Raw genomic sequence first — 17819 nt, 5'->3', positions numbered from 1 at the left:
TAGGATAATAGTCTACTAAAACGCATAGTTCTTTTTCCCACGGCTTTCTAGCCATACTTCCCCCATCTGGTACTTTCAAATATATTTACAAGCCCTTAAAAACACTTGTTGATGATTATGAAGATATGTATATAAATGTGTATTTATAATAGGAACCTGCAAAGGTTGCATTATCAAAGATCCTATTTATTATAAGCAAATCTCAATTTACCCTGGTAGTTTCAAGGAACGAATACTGTTTCTAAAGGCCCTAAGTTAGGGAAGCTACTCATCTTTTGGACAAATCAGACTGCTGTAGTCTAAAGAAAAAAAGACAGAACTGGGAATCCGGAAACATGCCAGGTAGCACCTGCTCAATCAAAAACTAGTTATATGACCTTTGGCAAGTCACTTAGCCTGCATAGGTCCCATAAGATTCTCTCATCTGTAAAATGATAAGGTTGGATTAGGTATTCTCTAAAATTCTCTGATTTCAACAGAAATCCATCTAAACAAATTACCTCCTCTCACCAATCAACAGGCATTTATTAGGGACCTATTATGTGTAGACACTTTGCTAGGCATTGGGAATACAAAGAAAAAAGTGAAATGGTTTTGGCTTTCAAACAGCTATCCCTTCCATATTGTGTCTTTCCCCATTGCAGTTTCAATATATCACTGATCAGCATAAAAATTAAATGAGTTTGGGGAATTTTGCAGAAGCTGTAGACAACATGTGAAGACCAGTAGATGACACAGAAAAAGTTTAGAAACTCAGAAATGCATAAAATATATTTATAGCATTACATAATAACATTTTATCTCTTGATACCATAATAATTCAGACTTCTCTGGTACAAAGGGAAGACAAAAACAATTTTACGCATATTTTCCAGATCATGGGGGCACTGTGCCTGAACCCCCATTATGTGGAAGGGATAACTGTATTTGATGGGTGGGGCATGAACACATATATGTATGAAGTAGATACAAAATAGGTATAAGGAGGTTGGGGGGATGGAGAGATTAGGAAAGAATTAATGTTAAAGGTGACACATAATTATCATGGAAAGAAGTGGAGAAGGTAAGAAAGGAGGACATTCCAGATGCTGGGGGCATCCAGTGCAAATGAAGATATATGGTAAATGAAGTGACATAAGTGGAATAATTAAAAGATCAACTTGACTCAACTATAGCTGTTCTGAGAGAAGTAAAATATGAGACCAGAATAATGAGACGGATCAAATTGTGAAGGGCTTTAAATGGCAAATAGGTAAAATATTTCCTCCTACAGATATTAAGGAAACACTGGAGTTGGCATTAAGGGAATAAGGGAGATGGTTAGACTTGAGCTTCAGGAAAATCACTCTGGTAGCCATGTGGAAGGTGGACTGGAGTGATGAGGCAGGAAGACCAATTAGGCAGCTATTGCAGTAGTCTGGTGGAAAGGTAATGAAAGTTTGAATGATGCTGGTGGTTGTGTGAGTGGAGAGAAAAGAGAGGTAACATATTAGTGTTTGGCAATTCTCAAAGTGCTCTATAAATGCTAGCTACTATTGTAGAAATGACAAGATTTGGCAGCTCATTGGGTGCGTGGGGTGAGTGATAGTGAAGAGTTGACTGTTACACCAAAGCTGCAAATGTAGATGATTAGAAGCACAGTAGTTTACCACATTATATAACCCTGACCCCAAGCTCACAGTTTAACTCCACCTCCCACCCCCACACCAAAAAAGATACAACCCTTTGACAGCTCAACAAAATAGCACAAAGGAATGATGGCAAGTGAACGTGAATGTGAGGACTTTAGTAGTTTACTGTTTATTAAAAGAAGTGAAAGGTATGCATTTTAGCTGGTTAGCTATCGTATTTGATCTCAGCTTCGTGACACTTTCACAGTTGCCTGCATTTACACAGTTGTAACTATTTTGCATATTGTTCTTTGTTCTCCACTCTCTTCACCCTTCATTTTATGACATCATACAATAGTCATTCCTTATGACACAGAGGCATTTAGTTGAGATTGTTTTATGAGTGGATTCCAAGTCTGCCAGCAAAGTTGATTAACTTCAGAGTCGGAAGGAGCTGACCGCCCATGAGGAAGGACCTTACCTTCTCAGTGTCCTAGGCAACTCTCTAAGATTACACTTTGCAATCCTTCACAGCAAGTTCCCATACTTACAAACTCACAGGTCTGGGGGGAAAATTATATAGGCAGCATGTGCCTAGTTCATGATCTGATCACATTTCTAGAGACAAGTACTATATATCACATATTTTCACCTCAGTTTCCTTATCTGAAAAATCAAAAGGTTGGATCAGATGATCTTTCATGACCCTTCTTGTTCTAATAATTTGAGGTTCAAATTTCATTTTACTAAGGGCAGGGTAGAGCAGTGAGCAGAGCACATTGCTAGGTACAGAGGGAGATAGAATTTTGAGATTTAGAAAAGATCCTTGCCCTCATTGAACTTGTAATCTAGCAAGGAGTTATAACATATAGATAAACAACTCTAATACAAAATGATACATGATAGTTGTTTAAGAGAGGTACAAGATGTCGTAATAGTTATATATGTATATATCTATATATGTATTTATATAATTGTTAGTGAGCTAACATGAACAGCTAGAAGACACAATGAATAGAGCACTGGGGTTGAAATCAGGAAAACTCATGTTCATGAATTCAAATCCAGCCTCAGACACTTACTAGTTGTGTGACCCTGGGCAAGTCATTTAATCCTATTTGCCTCAGTTTCCTCGTCTGTAAAATGAATTGGAGAAGGAAATGGCAAACTGTTCCAATATCTTTATCAAGAACACCTCAAATAGGGTCATGGAGAGTTGGACATGATTGAAGCAATTGAACAGCAGCAACATAATTCTTAATAATAAACAATATAATTGAGGGGGGAGAAAGATAATTTGTAACTGGGGGATGAAGAGGAAGGAAGGTTTCCTAGAAGAAGGAACATTTGAATTGGGCTTAATTTAAGTATATTAAATTTATAATATATAGATACCCCCCTTCTATCTCAAATCTTAATAAGATGAACATGGTGAAGATTCACAGTTTCATGTGCAGTCTTCTTGTTCTGTTTTCTTTTGTGTAGTGAAATATTCATGTTTCTTAATGTTTGTCAAGTTCATAATCATAAAAATCAATGGATATGTAGGAATTCAACAGGTGGGGAGGGGACAGAGAAGAGGCGATTCATTCAGTCTCATATTAAGTGAAGTTATCTGGCTATCATGCCAAGAGAGAAAAGCAATCATTTACTGACTTTTTTGTTGTGACTGGATGCAATGCAAAGTGTTGGATCAGGAATGTCACTGTTGTAAAAAGTATTTGTCCTGTTTGCATAAACAACACCCTATTGTGCAAGTGGAAGATTTATATAGGAACCCTCTGCTATTCTCAGATAAGTAACATAATCTGCTAGGAACTCAATATTATCTGAATTGTATGGCTTCCATGATATAACAGTATCATGAATTAGTTAATATGCAAATAATACAAGTTCATTTTTCTTTTCCCTGCTCAAAACCCTCCCTAAAATATAAATGAGAAAGAGGAACTTTCTTGCTACTAAAAAAGCCAGCTAGCTAATTGCTGAGGTAGCAAAAAGCATTTAAACAAAATGTTATTCTAGGTTGTTGGCTTCAATCACAGTTGTCTCCAAACTCATGCTGAGGCAAAATAGGATGATTAAAGAGATCGTTTTTCATTTTGCTGTGGCTGACACATTAACCTACGTCCCCTTACATTCGGGTCCATGAGAGGAGGGTGATGAGAGAGGGAAGTTGGGTCATCCTTAGCTGTTGCAGAACCTGAGGAAATTATATTCTACACCTTATTCCCTGAGTTTTAGACCACTTACAATGAAGGACAGCCTTGCAAAGGAATGTGGGCTGAGTAGGGATAGAAGGCACAAGCAGCCAAGTTTCACTGCCTTGCTTTGGTAGTAGGGAACAGATGGAAAGAGACAGAAGGGGATTTTTATGGGTTGATTATGTAACAGTTTCAGGGTTACTGTTGTTCTTGTTTCTTAAAAGCAGCTAACAGAGTGATCAAGCAGCACTGTGGCACAGTGGATAAAGTGCTGAGCTTGAAGTCAGGAAGACTCATTTTCCTGAGTTTAAATCTGGCCTCAGACACTTACCAGCTGTGTGATCCTGGCCAAGTCACTTAACCCCGTTTGCCTCAGTTTCCTCATATGTAAAATGAACTGGAGAAGGAAATCGTAAACCACTCCAGTATTTTTGCTAAGAAAACCCCAAATGGGGTCATGAAGAGTCAGTCACAAAGAGTAAGACACGCGTAAACAACAACAGTAATGATAACTGAGTCATCTTTTTTGTCTCAGAAGCTGCCTCCTTGAGACAATTCTTAGTAGGCCAGTTAAAATAGAGACCAAAGAGGCCACTTTTAAGTATAGTACCACTATGTACCCTAGGGATGCTCTGCCCACAAAGTTTGTGGAGTAGATTCTTAGGTGATTTTTGAGTTAAAATGTTATTATCCTTCCCATTATGTTTGTCATTGCTTGTATTTTCTCCTAATAATAATATTGGTGTTTATATAGCCTTTTATGGTTTGCAAAGCATTTTATGTACATTATTTCATTTGAGCCTCACAACAACCCTATGAGATAGGTATTATTGCCAGTTTACATTCAGGGAAACTGAGGGCCAGGGAAGTTAAATAACTTCATCATGGTCTCCTCTCCATTCCTTTTTACCTAAACATCATATTGGTGGTATGGGAAGGCTTGCTGGAAGAAGTAGCATTTGAATTGTGTTTAAAAGCATGAAGGGAGCTGTCCGCAAATCCAGGCAGAGCAGGAGTCAAAGACATGTATGTTAAGTTTGAAGTAAATGAAAAACACAAGAAGATGTACATAGTGGAAATTCACAGTTCCATATGCAGTCCTCTTTCTGTTCTTCATATAGGTAAACGTATATGTTTGCTATGTTTGTCCAAATCAAAATACTAAAAATTAAAAAAAATTAAGGCTAGGCAGGAATTCAACAACTGGGATAATAAAGAGCCATCCAATTATGCAAGTAGCAACTTTATGTAAGTACCCTCTGCCATTCACAGATAAATAATAGGATGTGCTAGGACCTCAATGTTATCTGAATTTTCTGGTTTTCATGACGTGTATGATGTCATAGAATAGGTAATATGCAAAGAGTCCAAGCTCAATAGAGTGGCTCTTTTTCTATTTTAGGTATTAAATATCTTAAATGTTCATGCAACAGAAAGAGAGGAGAAACACAAGACATAGGAAACGGTAATTGCGTGTGGTGAAGGTCATTAGAAATCTTTGTGACATGACTCACAGCCACAGCTAGAAGAGCCCCTTCAATAAGGGATCCAATGTAATTTCAAAGTATGTGTATTGGGTTAAGGGCCATCAGCTCACCATTATTACCCAGGTCCACGTGATTGGCTTTCTGAGGGCAAGTTACTGAATACCACTGAGGTTGAAGTTTCTTTCCTTCAATATGGTATAAACATACCCCATTTACCAGGTATCTCCCAGGGATGGAAGGAGGATGAAATAAAAAGAACTGTTGAGTATTTGGAATAATGGCAAGACATTAGGCAAGAACTATATGCTAGATTCTTGCTGGAGATCCTTCCTGAAGTGTTGTACAAAGTACAGTAACCTCAGTATCAACATGAAGGCTCTGCAGTGAAAGCAGACATAAACAGGACCACTGTAAATGCTGTCTGTGGCATACCCATTTTTGTTTGCTGTTTCTGACAGTGGTACCAAGGGATGATTTGTGGAAGGGCATTTTAATTTTCCTTCCTTGTGTGAACCTCAAAATGTCACAAAGGTATACTTAACTTCCTCTAATAACCTGGTCTGGACATATCATCAATGAATTTATCCAAACCCTTCTCCAACCTATTTATACTCATTAGCTCAGGGGTCTTTTTAGCTTTTTTTTAGCCCCTTAATTGCCTCCTGGCTCCCCTCTCCAATTCTTCTTTTGCATTGCTCCCAAAATAATCTTTCTAAGCTACCACTCTGACCATTACACTGCCCTGGTCAAAAACTTCAGTGGCTCCATTTTGCCTTAAAATAAATTACAAATTTCTTCACCTGGCATTTAAAGTTCTTCAAAAACTGGGACCATCCCATCTTTCTATACTTAATTTACATTAGTCTTTTTAATATACTCTTTTTTTCTCCTATTCAAACTAACCTACCAGCTGTTTGCCAACCTTGGCATTTCAGGAGCCATCTCCATATCTTTGCATAGGATGCTCCCATACATGGAATGTATTTCTCATCTCTACCTCTCAGTATCTTTATCTTCTTTTTAAGGCTCAGTTCAAGTGCTTGCCCCTAAGCCTTTTTTAAATTTCCCAATTGTTAGTGCTTTCTCCCTCCTCAAATGACCTTGTTATTGACTTGCCTTGAGAATAAGTATTTTATTACTTTTTCATTTGTATTCCCAGTGCCCATTACAATATTAAGCTCCATGACTAATAAATGATTGCTCATTGCTTCAATTTAAGTTAAATCCTGATGAACTCCAGAGAAGTAAATTATTTTTGAATGAAGACAACATTTCTTCCAAGAACTACTATCTCCTTTTGTCTGTTTCTACTACATTGCTTAATCAGCTGGCATAGGAATGGGACCTGTGATTTCACTGGTTTGGGGAACTCTGCATGAGGAATTCCTTCTCCTCTGAAATTTATAGTTGTAGTTGCTTAGACCAATGAGAAGTTAAGTAACTTGCTCAAGGATACACAGTCACTAGGTGTCAGTGGAGGGACTTGAACCCAGTCTTCTTGGTTCCAAGGCCAGGTGTTTCTATCACACTAAAAATTGTAAGATAAAAAAGACTTTGTTAACTGTTAAGATGAATGGTTAAGAACTAATGGGAACTGACCACAGAAGGAAACTGTACTTAGTTCTTGCAATACTATGTTTGACACTTTTCAAAAATAACTCTGTAGCTCAGAAACTCAGAAACACTTTTTGAATTGTGAGAGGCGGCCGTTTTTGGGGTAAAGAAAATGGGGCAATAACAAAAGCTGATAATAACTAAAGAAAGAAAAGAGTTTGGCACTATTTTCTATGACGATTGGTAGCATTTGGAATTGTCCAAGAGTTATATCTTCAACAAAAAATTTATTAATCATTTATTAATTAGTTACTGTATACAAGGTCTGTTCTAGGCTCCAGGTATGCAAAAGTGGTTACAGAACAGGGTCTACTCTCAAGGAACTTACAGCCTAATAAGAGGAAGGGCAAATATGCAACTCAGTCAATCAACAAGCATACCTACTATGTTCTGGCCACTTTGTTAAACATGGGAATACAAAGATAAAAAACAACTGTCCTCATTGAGGACAGTTCCTGTCCTCAATGAGCTTACATTCTGTTGGGGAAAACAATATAGATGGATAGATAGATAGATAGACAGACAGACAGACAGATATTCAGACAGGCAGATAGTTAGATAGAAAACACATACAAAGCAGACATAAAGTTACTTTTGAGTGGAAGGCATTAGCAGCTGTAGGGATAAGGAAAGGCCCCATGAAGTAGGTGGTGCCTTGAGCTAAGTCTTGGAGGAAACCTAGGGAAGGAGATAGAAAGAGAGAGCTTTCTAGGTATAGGAGAGAGAGGTATCCGCAGAAAAGGAATGGAGATAGATGAAATGAGGAACAGCATGAGGGCTAGGATGGTGTGCATCGGGCCAGATTAAATGTCACACAGAGGAGTTTATATATTTCATCTTAGAAGTGTGATAAAAAGAGAATGGGACAAGTAGAAGGGAGAAGCCCAGGCAAAGCATTATAAAGACTTTGAGAATGAGAGGCCACTTTTACCTGGAGGTATGGGTGGGGGTGAACCAGAGAAGGCTTCATGGAGGAGATAATGTCTGAGTTAGGCTTTGAAGGAAGAGAAAGACTGCAAGAGATGGAGATGCCCACTCCAGACACAGGGGACAATGTGAGCAAAGATTTAGTGATAGGAGAGGGCCAGATGAAAATGGGGAATGGGGCTTAATTGGTTTGACCAGAACATAAAATATGGGAAGGGGAGTGGTATGAGATAAAATTGGATAAGTAGGTTGAACCAGATTATAGAGGCTTTTCAATGCCAAGGTCAAGAGTTTTTACTTTATCCATTAAGTCATGGGTATCCAGAGAATTTTTGAGTAGAGAAGTAAGTGTGATTACAGTGGTGCATTAGGAATCTTATTTGGGAATTAAGCCTTTTGAAAAGCATACAGCAAGTGCCTACTATACTACACAGTGATAGATCAGTACTGCAATGGATGTAGTAAGGAGAAGCAAGAGGGTTAGGCAGTCACAATTCCTCCCCTTGAGGAGCTTGCACCTTCATTGGGGGAAATAAGACTAATGTACATAAAACAATTAGAAAACTGTAAGAAGCATGTGATTAATTGTCCAAATGTTTGATACAAACTTAAGTGCTTTAGGAAGGTCAGCAAGATGAGATCAGAGTGACCAGGGAAGTTTTATTCCCTGAAATGAGAAGTGAGAGTAGATGTGGTATTTTCAGAATACCACAGAATTAGCGAAAATTTAAACATTCCCATTTGAATATAATGGGAAATAACTTTACAAAATGCCTCCAAAATGTTGGAAGTCTTGCTTCCCACACTGATCCTTTCTTATGCTGACCTTCCTGTAGCATTTAAAGTTTGCTCCACACATGTAGGTAATTAGTTATATACCCTCTAGTATACTAGCAGCCTTCAATGCTAACTGGGTTAGAAACCTCCATATTAGTATCCTGACTTGGTGGCTAGGGACATGGAAACTGGAAGAAATAAATATTTTTTTAAAAGATTCATTTTTTTTCTTTCTGTGGTGTCAACACAGGGCAGCATGTTCAATAGTTGGAAACCCATGTGGGTCGTGTTGCTGGAAGATGCTATTGAATTCTACAAGAAGAAAAGTGATAACAGTCCCAAGGGAATGATCCCATTGAAAGGAAGTACTCTTACCAGTCCCTGCCAAGACTTTGGTAAAAGAATGGTAAGGTTTTTGTTATTGTTGTTGTTGTTTTTCATTTTTAATCGTCCTCCAATATGGCCTTATTTTTTTCAATTCAACTCAATAAACATTTCTTAAATGTTACCAACATGAAAAATATTATCTTAGAAGCTAGGAGAAAAGATAGGGGATAGGAGCAGAACTACAATTTTCTTAGTATAGGGAATTACATGGCAAGGGAACTTTATCTGCTAATGTAGGTTGGCACCTCTCATCTTGGAAAGATACCTAGAACACTGAGAGGCTAAGTGAATTGTTCAGGGTCACACAGCCAGTGTGTGTCAGAGACAGAATTCGATCTTTAATCTTCCTAGCTCATAAATCTGACCACCAACCACCATGCCATGCCACCTTAGGTATGTGATCCTGGGCCAGTCACCTTGTATCTCTGATCCTCAGTTTCTTCTTGCTCAGAGCAGACACTTGATAAATGTTGACTGAACAGAATCCCATCAGAAAAGTGGGACTCTATCAGGGTTCTGGCAGCATGGAGGCTTATGGAGCCAGAGCATACTTGGGTAAAAGAATTCATGAGCCAGACCTTCACAGATACTTTTGGGCTGGGCTGGGGACCCTCTGCAAATGTGGCCTTATTCAACTCATGTCACATAATAAGCAGAGCTGTCAGCATTCATCCCTGCTGTGGGCACCAGTCTTTGTAGACTGGTTAATTTTTAATTTTCTAATATTCAGGATGAGGCAGCATGGAGCATGGGAATAGAAGGTGAGTCTTTAAGATAAGAACCTTGAGTTCATGACGTGTCTCTGACAAATGATAGCCTCATGACCCTCTTGGTACTTTAAGTTGCCAAACAGATGCTGATCTGCACTGGTAGAGGGAATTCCCTGACCAGGAGTTTCCTATATGAAAGCACACATAGATTGGTCACAAAGACCTGCAGATGATGACTATGACAATAATGGCAGTAAATTTCACCCTTTGACAGCTCAATCCAATAAATACTGAGATGCAAAGTGAATTCTTCCTGATTACTCCTGTGCATTTAATTATGATTTAATCAGTGTCCACCCAAAACAGAAAGTGTCAATATTGAGACAGCCAAAATTGCTTCAAGTAATAGAATAGTCAGCTTTCCAAATATACCCTTTTTATTTATGGCGGAATGTGCATCTTTAGCATCTCGGGAGCCTCAGGGTTTGTACTCTCAAAGACATACTCTGTCCCTAGGCCTGCACAGATATCACATCCCTAACCTGCTGGGAGAAAGGAGGCTAAAAGCAAAGAGTTGTCATCTCTGCTAATATCATCTTGTTCTGTCCGCTCTCCCCTTGTTTGAATGTTCTCTTCCATTATGCAAATGAAATAGTCATGCCATAAGCTTTTCATCACGATAATCACTAACAGCCATAATTAAGCTTTCATTTGCTAAATCATAGAGGAAAGGTGCTCCTGGGTAGGTAAACTAGTGATGATATTCAGAGAGCTACTAAAGAGTTTATGATTATCAAGTTCATAATGATTTAAAACCATAAAGGGTATTTGAGGCAATTGTAGATGGTATCTAGTTCAATCCAATAAGCCTTTATAAAGTGCCCACTATGTCTAATTATATGTCTCTTTTTCTTTTTCTTCCACTTTTGCCCTTTTTCCTGTATAATCCTAAAACCTAACAGTGACCTCCCAGTAGCACCCATAGGTCATTCTTAATTCAACTAATATCCTCTGGGCTAAAGGGGTAAACAATTCTCTTGTTGGTCTCTCCATTTGGTATTTGGGAACATAAGAGCTAGTAAAAGTATGCCATTTACTCAGGGATATCCAATGAGTTAATAATATTTGGCCTGGAGAGATTCATTCCCTTGAATCCTCATAGGGTCAGAGCATAGGAGTAAGATCTGGAAATGACCTCAAAGGTCATCCTGTCCAATCTCTTTATTTTACAGATGAAAAAAAATGGAGTTTAGAAAGATGAAATGATTTTCCCAAGGTCAAACATGTAGTTAGTGGCAGTTGGGATTTGAACCCATGTCTTTCCACCATTCCATATTGCTACACTTTATGAATTAGACAAACACTTCAAATTCTAAAAAGTCTATTAAGTATCCATTATGTTGAAATGAACTGGGCAATTTTGTTTCTAACTTATTAAATTTAATATATATGGAAAAAACCATGTAAAAGGTTGTAATTTTCTATATAATCCTTATTTTTTGTTCTTTGTAATTTGAATGTTTATATTTGTTGATTAAATTCATAATAAAAAGAATATTTATTTTTAAAAGTGCATACTATGTGCAAGGCACTGGGAAAAAAGAAAAATAATAAAATAGTCCCTACCTTCAATTTTACATTTTATTAGATTTCTGAATCCAGAGGGTCTAACTTCTTTGCCAGAAAAAAAATTACCTGACTGCAATCAATCAATTGATCAACAAGCATTTATTAAGTACCTAGTGTATACCAAGTACTATGTTAGGTGCTGAAGATACAAAAACAAAAATGAAATATTCCCTGCATTCAAGAAGCATCCATGATGTTGGAAGAGACAATATTTGTATATGTGTATATACATATATATATACACACAATACATAGAAAATAAGCATGGTAACTTCTTGAGGGATGCAATAGCACCTAGGGGAATCAACGAAGGCTCTGTGTAAGAGGCAGCATTTGAGATGAGCTTTGAAGGAAGCTAGGGATACTAAAAGGAGGAGGTGAGGAGGGGTGCATCCAGGCAGGAGAGACAGGCAATGCAAAGGTGAAGACTTGGGAGATGAAGTGCTGTGTATGAGCAATAGTAAGAATGCCAATTTTGCTGGATGGTGCAGTGTTCCAAGGGAAATAATTTTTAATAAGGCTAGAAAGGTAGGGTAGGAACAGATAGTGAAGGGCTTTATATGTCAAATAGGAGTTATATCTGCTCCTAGAGGTAACTGGGGAGTTACTGGAGCATTTGTTTGTTTTTAGCAGAGTAGTTGCATGCTTAAACCAGTACTTTAGCAATATCACGCTGGAAGTTACATGTACAATTGATTGGAGTGGGGAGAGACTTAAGGCAGGGAGGCCAGTTAGGAGGCTATGTCAATAGTGCAGGTACAAAGGGATTAGGCCCTGAATTAGGGTGGTGACTATCTAAGTGGGGGAGCTAGGTGGGCAACTGTGGCAGAGCCCTGAACTCAGAAAGACCTGAATCCAAATCCAGTCTCAGACACTTACTACCTGTGTCACCCTGGGCAAGTCACTTAACCCTGCTTGACCCAGTATCCTCATTGGTCAAATAAGCTGGAGAAGGAAATGACAAATCACTCCGGTATCTTTGCCAAGAAAATCCCAAATTGGGTCACAAAGAGTCAGACACAACCGAAACCACTGAACAACAACAACAACTGTGTAAGTAGAGAGAAGGTGATAGATGCAAGAGATACTGTTGAAATAGAATTAACAAGACTTAACAACTCATTGGCTTGGAAGGACTGGATTAGCTGATTTTTAAATAAACACTTCCAGATTATGAGTAGGCTCAGGCCTCTGCTTTGCAGCAGCTGTTCCTTACTAACACACTATGTTTTGATTTTAGTTCGTGTTTAAACTTGCCACAACCAAGCAGCAAGACCACTTTTTCCAGGCTGCCTACCTGGAGGAGAGAGATGCCTGGGTGCGAGACATTAAAAAGGCTATTAAGTGCATTGAAGGAGGCCAGAAATTTGCTAGGAAATCCACCAGGAGGTCCATCCGACTGCCAGAAACCATTGACTTAAGGTGATTTGTTTCCTTTGTTTTTTTTTTTCTTCCAGGTTTTAGGCTCAACCAAACTCTACCTGTGTAAATACTTCTCTAAGGCAAGAGCTCTAGTCTTCACTCTTGCAGGCCATGAGGTTGTGTCTAGCCCAGTGCACTAAATGGCCAACCAGTGGCCAGAGAGAATGAATGCAGAATCTCAAAGAGTCTGTAGCACCTAAACCAGGGCTATCTACTTCAGCGAGCTTTATTATCCCCAGCGTACATTAGGCATTTAACTCTTTCAGGTCATTGCTTCTAATATGGACCACTCACAGTGCTAGCTTCGAAGCCTAGACTCTTCTGACTGTAGGAAGGTCACATAATAATTAAGCATATGGAATACCTTCCCCTTACCCCCTCAACACACAACTGCAGAATACAATGAAATATAGAGCCACATATCCACAAGTACAAATACGTGTAGTTAATTGAAGCCAGTTTTCTTGGGAAGAGCATTGGACCAAGAGGAAGAAGGCTTAGGCACCAGTCCTGGCTACCTCTAACTCTGTAACCTTAGACAAATCCATTAATCTCATTGACTCTCAATTTCCTTATTTGCAAAATGGATTTAATACTACCTGCCCTACATATCCTACAGGGTTGTTATGAGGTTTATTTCACCATGTACAGTGGAAAGAACAATGGCTTGGGAGTCAGAAGACATGGGTTCAAATCCCTCCTTTGAGGCTTATCACCTGTGCAATCTTGGACTAATCACTTAACCTTCTTGGACCTCAGTTTCCTCAGTTTCTTCATCTGTAAAATGGGGATGACAATAGAACTTAATTCACAGGGCTATTATGAGGAGCAAATGAGATAACATATGTAAAACCCTTTGAGAACTTTAAGCTGCATAAAACCTAGCTATTATCATTATCTATAAAATGAATGTTCTGGAGAAGGTGGTCTCTGAGACCCTTTCTATATCTATATCTATGGTTCTATGTTCCTTGAACAAATACCTTAATCTCACTGAGCCTCAGTTTCCTCATTTGTGAAGTGGATATAATAATACCTGCTCTGCCTGTCTCACAAGGCTGTTGTATGGTTTATAATAGCAAGATATAGTAGAAAGAGCATTGTCAGGGGACATGAGTTCAAATCTCACCTCTGTGGGATTACTGCCTGTGTAACCTTGATCAAGCTGCTTAGCTTCCCCAGGGCCTCAGTTTCCTCATTTGTAATTTAAAGGGGCCTTCCAGGGCCCTTCCAGCTCTAGAGTTATGAACCTATGGCCAGGATAATATACGTGAAAGAGTTTTGTATGCTATAAGACACTAGACACGTCTAAATGGACATTTATGATGACCGAATCTTGCCTGAAAGGATAGAAGTAAATGTCCCCTTCCCTGCCTCTCCCCACCCTGAAGCATTTCTCTTTGTAGCTTCTAGCTCCTGCCATGTCATACCTGTCAGGCTTAGTCTAACTAGGAAGATCCATTGGCTGGCAATAACTTGCATATACTTAGTTTTTACCAAAATGTATCATTAGGAAGTCAGGAGGATGCCCAAGATGAGCCAGAGGTCTTTAGATCAACTTTTATCCAGATGTTTGTTGTGGGGCAGAGAAATGTTTAACTGATAAAAGGAGGAAAGTTTGGGAAAGATTTAATTTCTTCTTTCTGATTTGCAAACTCCTGAAGTCTATTCAATAATGTATCATACAAGAGAAATTTTTAGCAAGAAAGTGTAAATTTGAGGTTACAAATTATCTAGATCCAGAGTCTAAGAAGGGAGAAAATGCTGCCTTTCCTCCTCTCAAAGAATTTACCTTTGATTAGTTATTGCTAAGCAGTAAAGCTCAATGTCATAAAAAGGGTATAGGGAGCATTGACCTTGCTACCTTGGAGGGAACAGAACCGGAGCAACAGGTAGAATCAGGTTTCTCAGAGGTTCAGTCTCTGGAATCAGCTAAGGCAGGGAGGAAAGAGCAGGGAGGTATTGGTGTGTGAAGGGGCTACAGAGGATCAGTAAGAGCTGCCCTTGAGAGGCACTGGGGTACAGGGTCATGAGCCCTGGTTCTGGACTCAGAAGACCTGATTTCAAATCCTCCCTCTGTTGATTGCTGCCTGTGTGACCTTAGACAAGTCACAATTTCTGGGCCTTGGTTTTCTCTTCCGCATAATGAAGCAATGGGTAGGATTAGACCTGGTGGCTTCTAAGGTCCCTTCCAGCTCTAAATCTATGATCACTAGCAAACTGGCAACACCGAAGTCTGGCTCTGAATCTGAGGGCCTGGGCTGCTTACTCTCTGTCCGGTATGCTGAGAGCTTCACTGCAGCCTGAGGCAGGTCAGTGACTGGAGGTGAGTCTTGCCTCGGACCGCGAATTATCCAGAGGTCTTCAAAGCCCTGGCCACGTGTTCTTCATTTATGTGGATTTCACCGTAATAAAGGCGCCTTGCTCCATGGTAGCTCACATTTCTCCAAGTATACTTGGAGATGAGTTTTCAGCAATGCCGTCTCACCCCCACACATGGTGCTCAAAATAACTACCAAGCTCCCAGGGGCTGTTGAAGGGACACACCATGGGTGGCTTCTGATAACTTGACTATCAAACTTTGTTCTAGAAAGAAAAACCAGACTGTTTCCCCCAATTAGATCAAATGGCAAGAAACCAGGGGGAGTGGTGAGCCTTTGCGGCCCTTTTGTTTCTGAACATGTCAGAGGGAGCCACATTGCTGACCACAGTTGTCAAATATGTGTGCAAAAAGGATGGCTGGACAATGTCAAGAAGAAACAAGATGCAGGAAACAGGAAGACCACTTCCTGTTCTGTTGCTCAGGATTCCAGTGATAGGGCTCCCCACTTACTCTGTAAAATAATAATAAGAACTCCTCTTTGCTCCTCAATGTCTTTATCTTTCTTCTTTCCCCTCTATTAATCGGTTTCCATTTAGGGAAAATATAAAAAAAAAACTTCCTGTGTGGTTTAGACATTTGTCTGTAAAGGAGCTGTAGCAAATGCTCCTTTCACATAGGAGGCCTAGGATGCTAGATGCCAACGAGCTATACCTTTCTCTTTTGAATATCAGTAGTTAATTTTCCAAATAGTTTTATTCATTTGTTCAATTCATTCACTCAACATATATCCCAACAGTGTTCAAATCTGGCCTCAGACACTTATTAGCTGTATAACCCTGGGCAAGTCACTTAACTCTGCCTCAGTTTCCTCATTTGTAAAATGAGCTGGAGAAGGAAATGGCAAACCACTCCAGTATGTTTGCCAAGAAAACCCCAAATGAGGTTTGCCAAGAAAACCCCAAATGGGACATGCCTGAAATAACTGAACAACAAACAGCATATAAGTCACTGTGCTAACTGCAATGCAGAATATAAAATTATGCTAGATATGTCTGCCCTCATGATGCTTTAATCTAGCCAGAGACATAAGATACATGTACATGTATCTTAAGATACTGTAAATATTTACAGTGACCAAGGTAATAGAAGGTTCAACTGTTAGGTAGCACAGTGGGTAGAGATTTGGAGTCAAGAAATCCTAGGTTTAAAGTCCTGTCTAATATTTGTTAATGATGTGACCACATCACTCAACCTTACTGAACTTCAGTTTCCTCTTCTACAAAATGAAGATAACAATATTTATGGGAGCTACCTCACAGCATTGTTGTGCAGCTCAAGTGAGATAATGTATGTAAGGTGCTCTTCACAATTTAAAGGGCTATAGAAATGTCAGTTACCATCATGATCACTTTCTCCAGGGTAGAAGGTATGTGGGCAAACACCAGATAGATTCTCCTTCCTCACTCATTGATTGCTTTTTTCTGCTCAGTGCCCTATATTTATCCATGAAGGACGCTGACAAAGGAGTAAAAGAACTAAAGCTGGAGAAGGATAAGAAGGTGTTCAACCACTGTTTTACAGGTAAAAGTCTGTATTTCCCATGTACTTGCTACTAGGAGATGTGGCCACCATTGAAATGAATGAAATGCTTTGAATTTTAACTCCAACTCGAGTAAGGACAGAGAGGATAAAGAGAAGGGTGCTGGGCAAAAAGGATAGTTTGGAACATACTCAGTGAACCAATTGAAAATGAAGTTCTAGATTATCAGAGTGAAAAAAAGTAAAGAAGAAAATCAAAGGTCTTTGTTGCTCAATAGAATTTATGGTATAATGAAAAGAAGTCTTGGCTAGGAAGTGGGAGACGTATTCTAGTCCCAACTTTGCTACTAGATGATTATATGACTTTAGGCAAGTGACATTAATCTCCATGGCCACCAGTTTCTTCAAATTAAAATACTGGAGTTGGATTAAATTATTTCAAAGGTACTTTCTTGCTGTGACATTTTTCAGTTCTATGAGAGCTTGTGGATTAGATCATAGAAGTTTTGGGAATTCCATTGTACGTCATTCAACCTTGACTAAGCGTGATTATGATATGGGTATACCTTGAGTTCCCAAAGGCAATGGATGACAATGAAGTGCAAACTCTGGCTGGTTCTATTATGCTAGAAAGTCTTCAGACATTGGCTCAGTAATGGACTGTGGCCCAAGCTGTAGTCAGTCAATCAAAAGACATTTATAATATGTGCCAGGAACTTTGCTAAGCCCTAGGGATGGATGGGAAGAAAGGCAGAAGATAGTCTCCGCTCTCAAGAAGCTCACAGTCTAATGGACAAAGTCTAACCTAGTGAGGATCACCCCCATGTTAGTCTTGGGGACAATGAGATTTTTGGCCACAACTCTTGAGGACTACCTGTTAAATTAGGACAGTTGTGATCTGCATCAAATGAAGGAGTACTCAGGCTGAAGAGATTAAAGAGTATTGTAGCAATGGAGTGAGTACTCAATCTTTCTTTCATTCCACGCTTATTGAGTTGAATATGGGGAATGTAGATTGCATTAGGTTTCCTGAAAATTCTTGGACATTATGAATTTGAGGAGGCCCTAACAAGAAACTTAATATGTCCTTTCATTACAATAATGCTCACTCTATCTAAGGGGCCCCAGCTCTTGTTACAAAATACTGTGAACATAGAACAAGTGAATGCCATTGAATCCCATTACTATTT

At 39.1% G+C, this 17819-nt stretch overlaps 1 protein-coding gene across 1 annotated transcript in view; it reads left to right on the top strand.

Moving 5' to 3' along the window:
* PLEK (pleckstrin) overlaps positions 1 to 17819 on the top strand; it is a 37079-nt gene that overhangs the window by 7071 nt on the left and 12189 nt on the right. Inside the window, exons 2-4 of the mRNA XM_027865422.1 lie at positions 8870 to 9025; positions 12586 to 12767; positions 16580 to 16671. Of these exons, the coding sequence (XP_027721223.1) occupies positions 8870 to 9025; positions 12586 to 12767; positions 16580 to 16671 (430 nt within the window). The remainder of the gene's footprint in view (positions 1 to 8869; positions 9026 to 12585; positions 12768 to 16579; positions 16672 to 17819) is intronic.

The sequence above is a fragment of the Vombatus ursinus genome, unplaced genomic scaffold, assembly GCF_900497805.2.
Source record: "Vombatus ursinus unplaced genomic scaffold, bare-nosed wombat genome assembly UNPS02014778.1, whole genome shotgun sequence".
NCBI classification, from domain to species: Eukaryota; Metazoa; Chordata; class Mammalia; order Diprotodontia; family Vombatidae; genus Vombatus; species Vombatus ursinus.
Note: the sequence above shows the minus strand (reverse complement) of the source record. Positions and strands in the feature narration are given on the sequence as shown.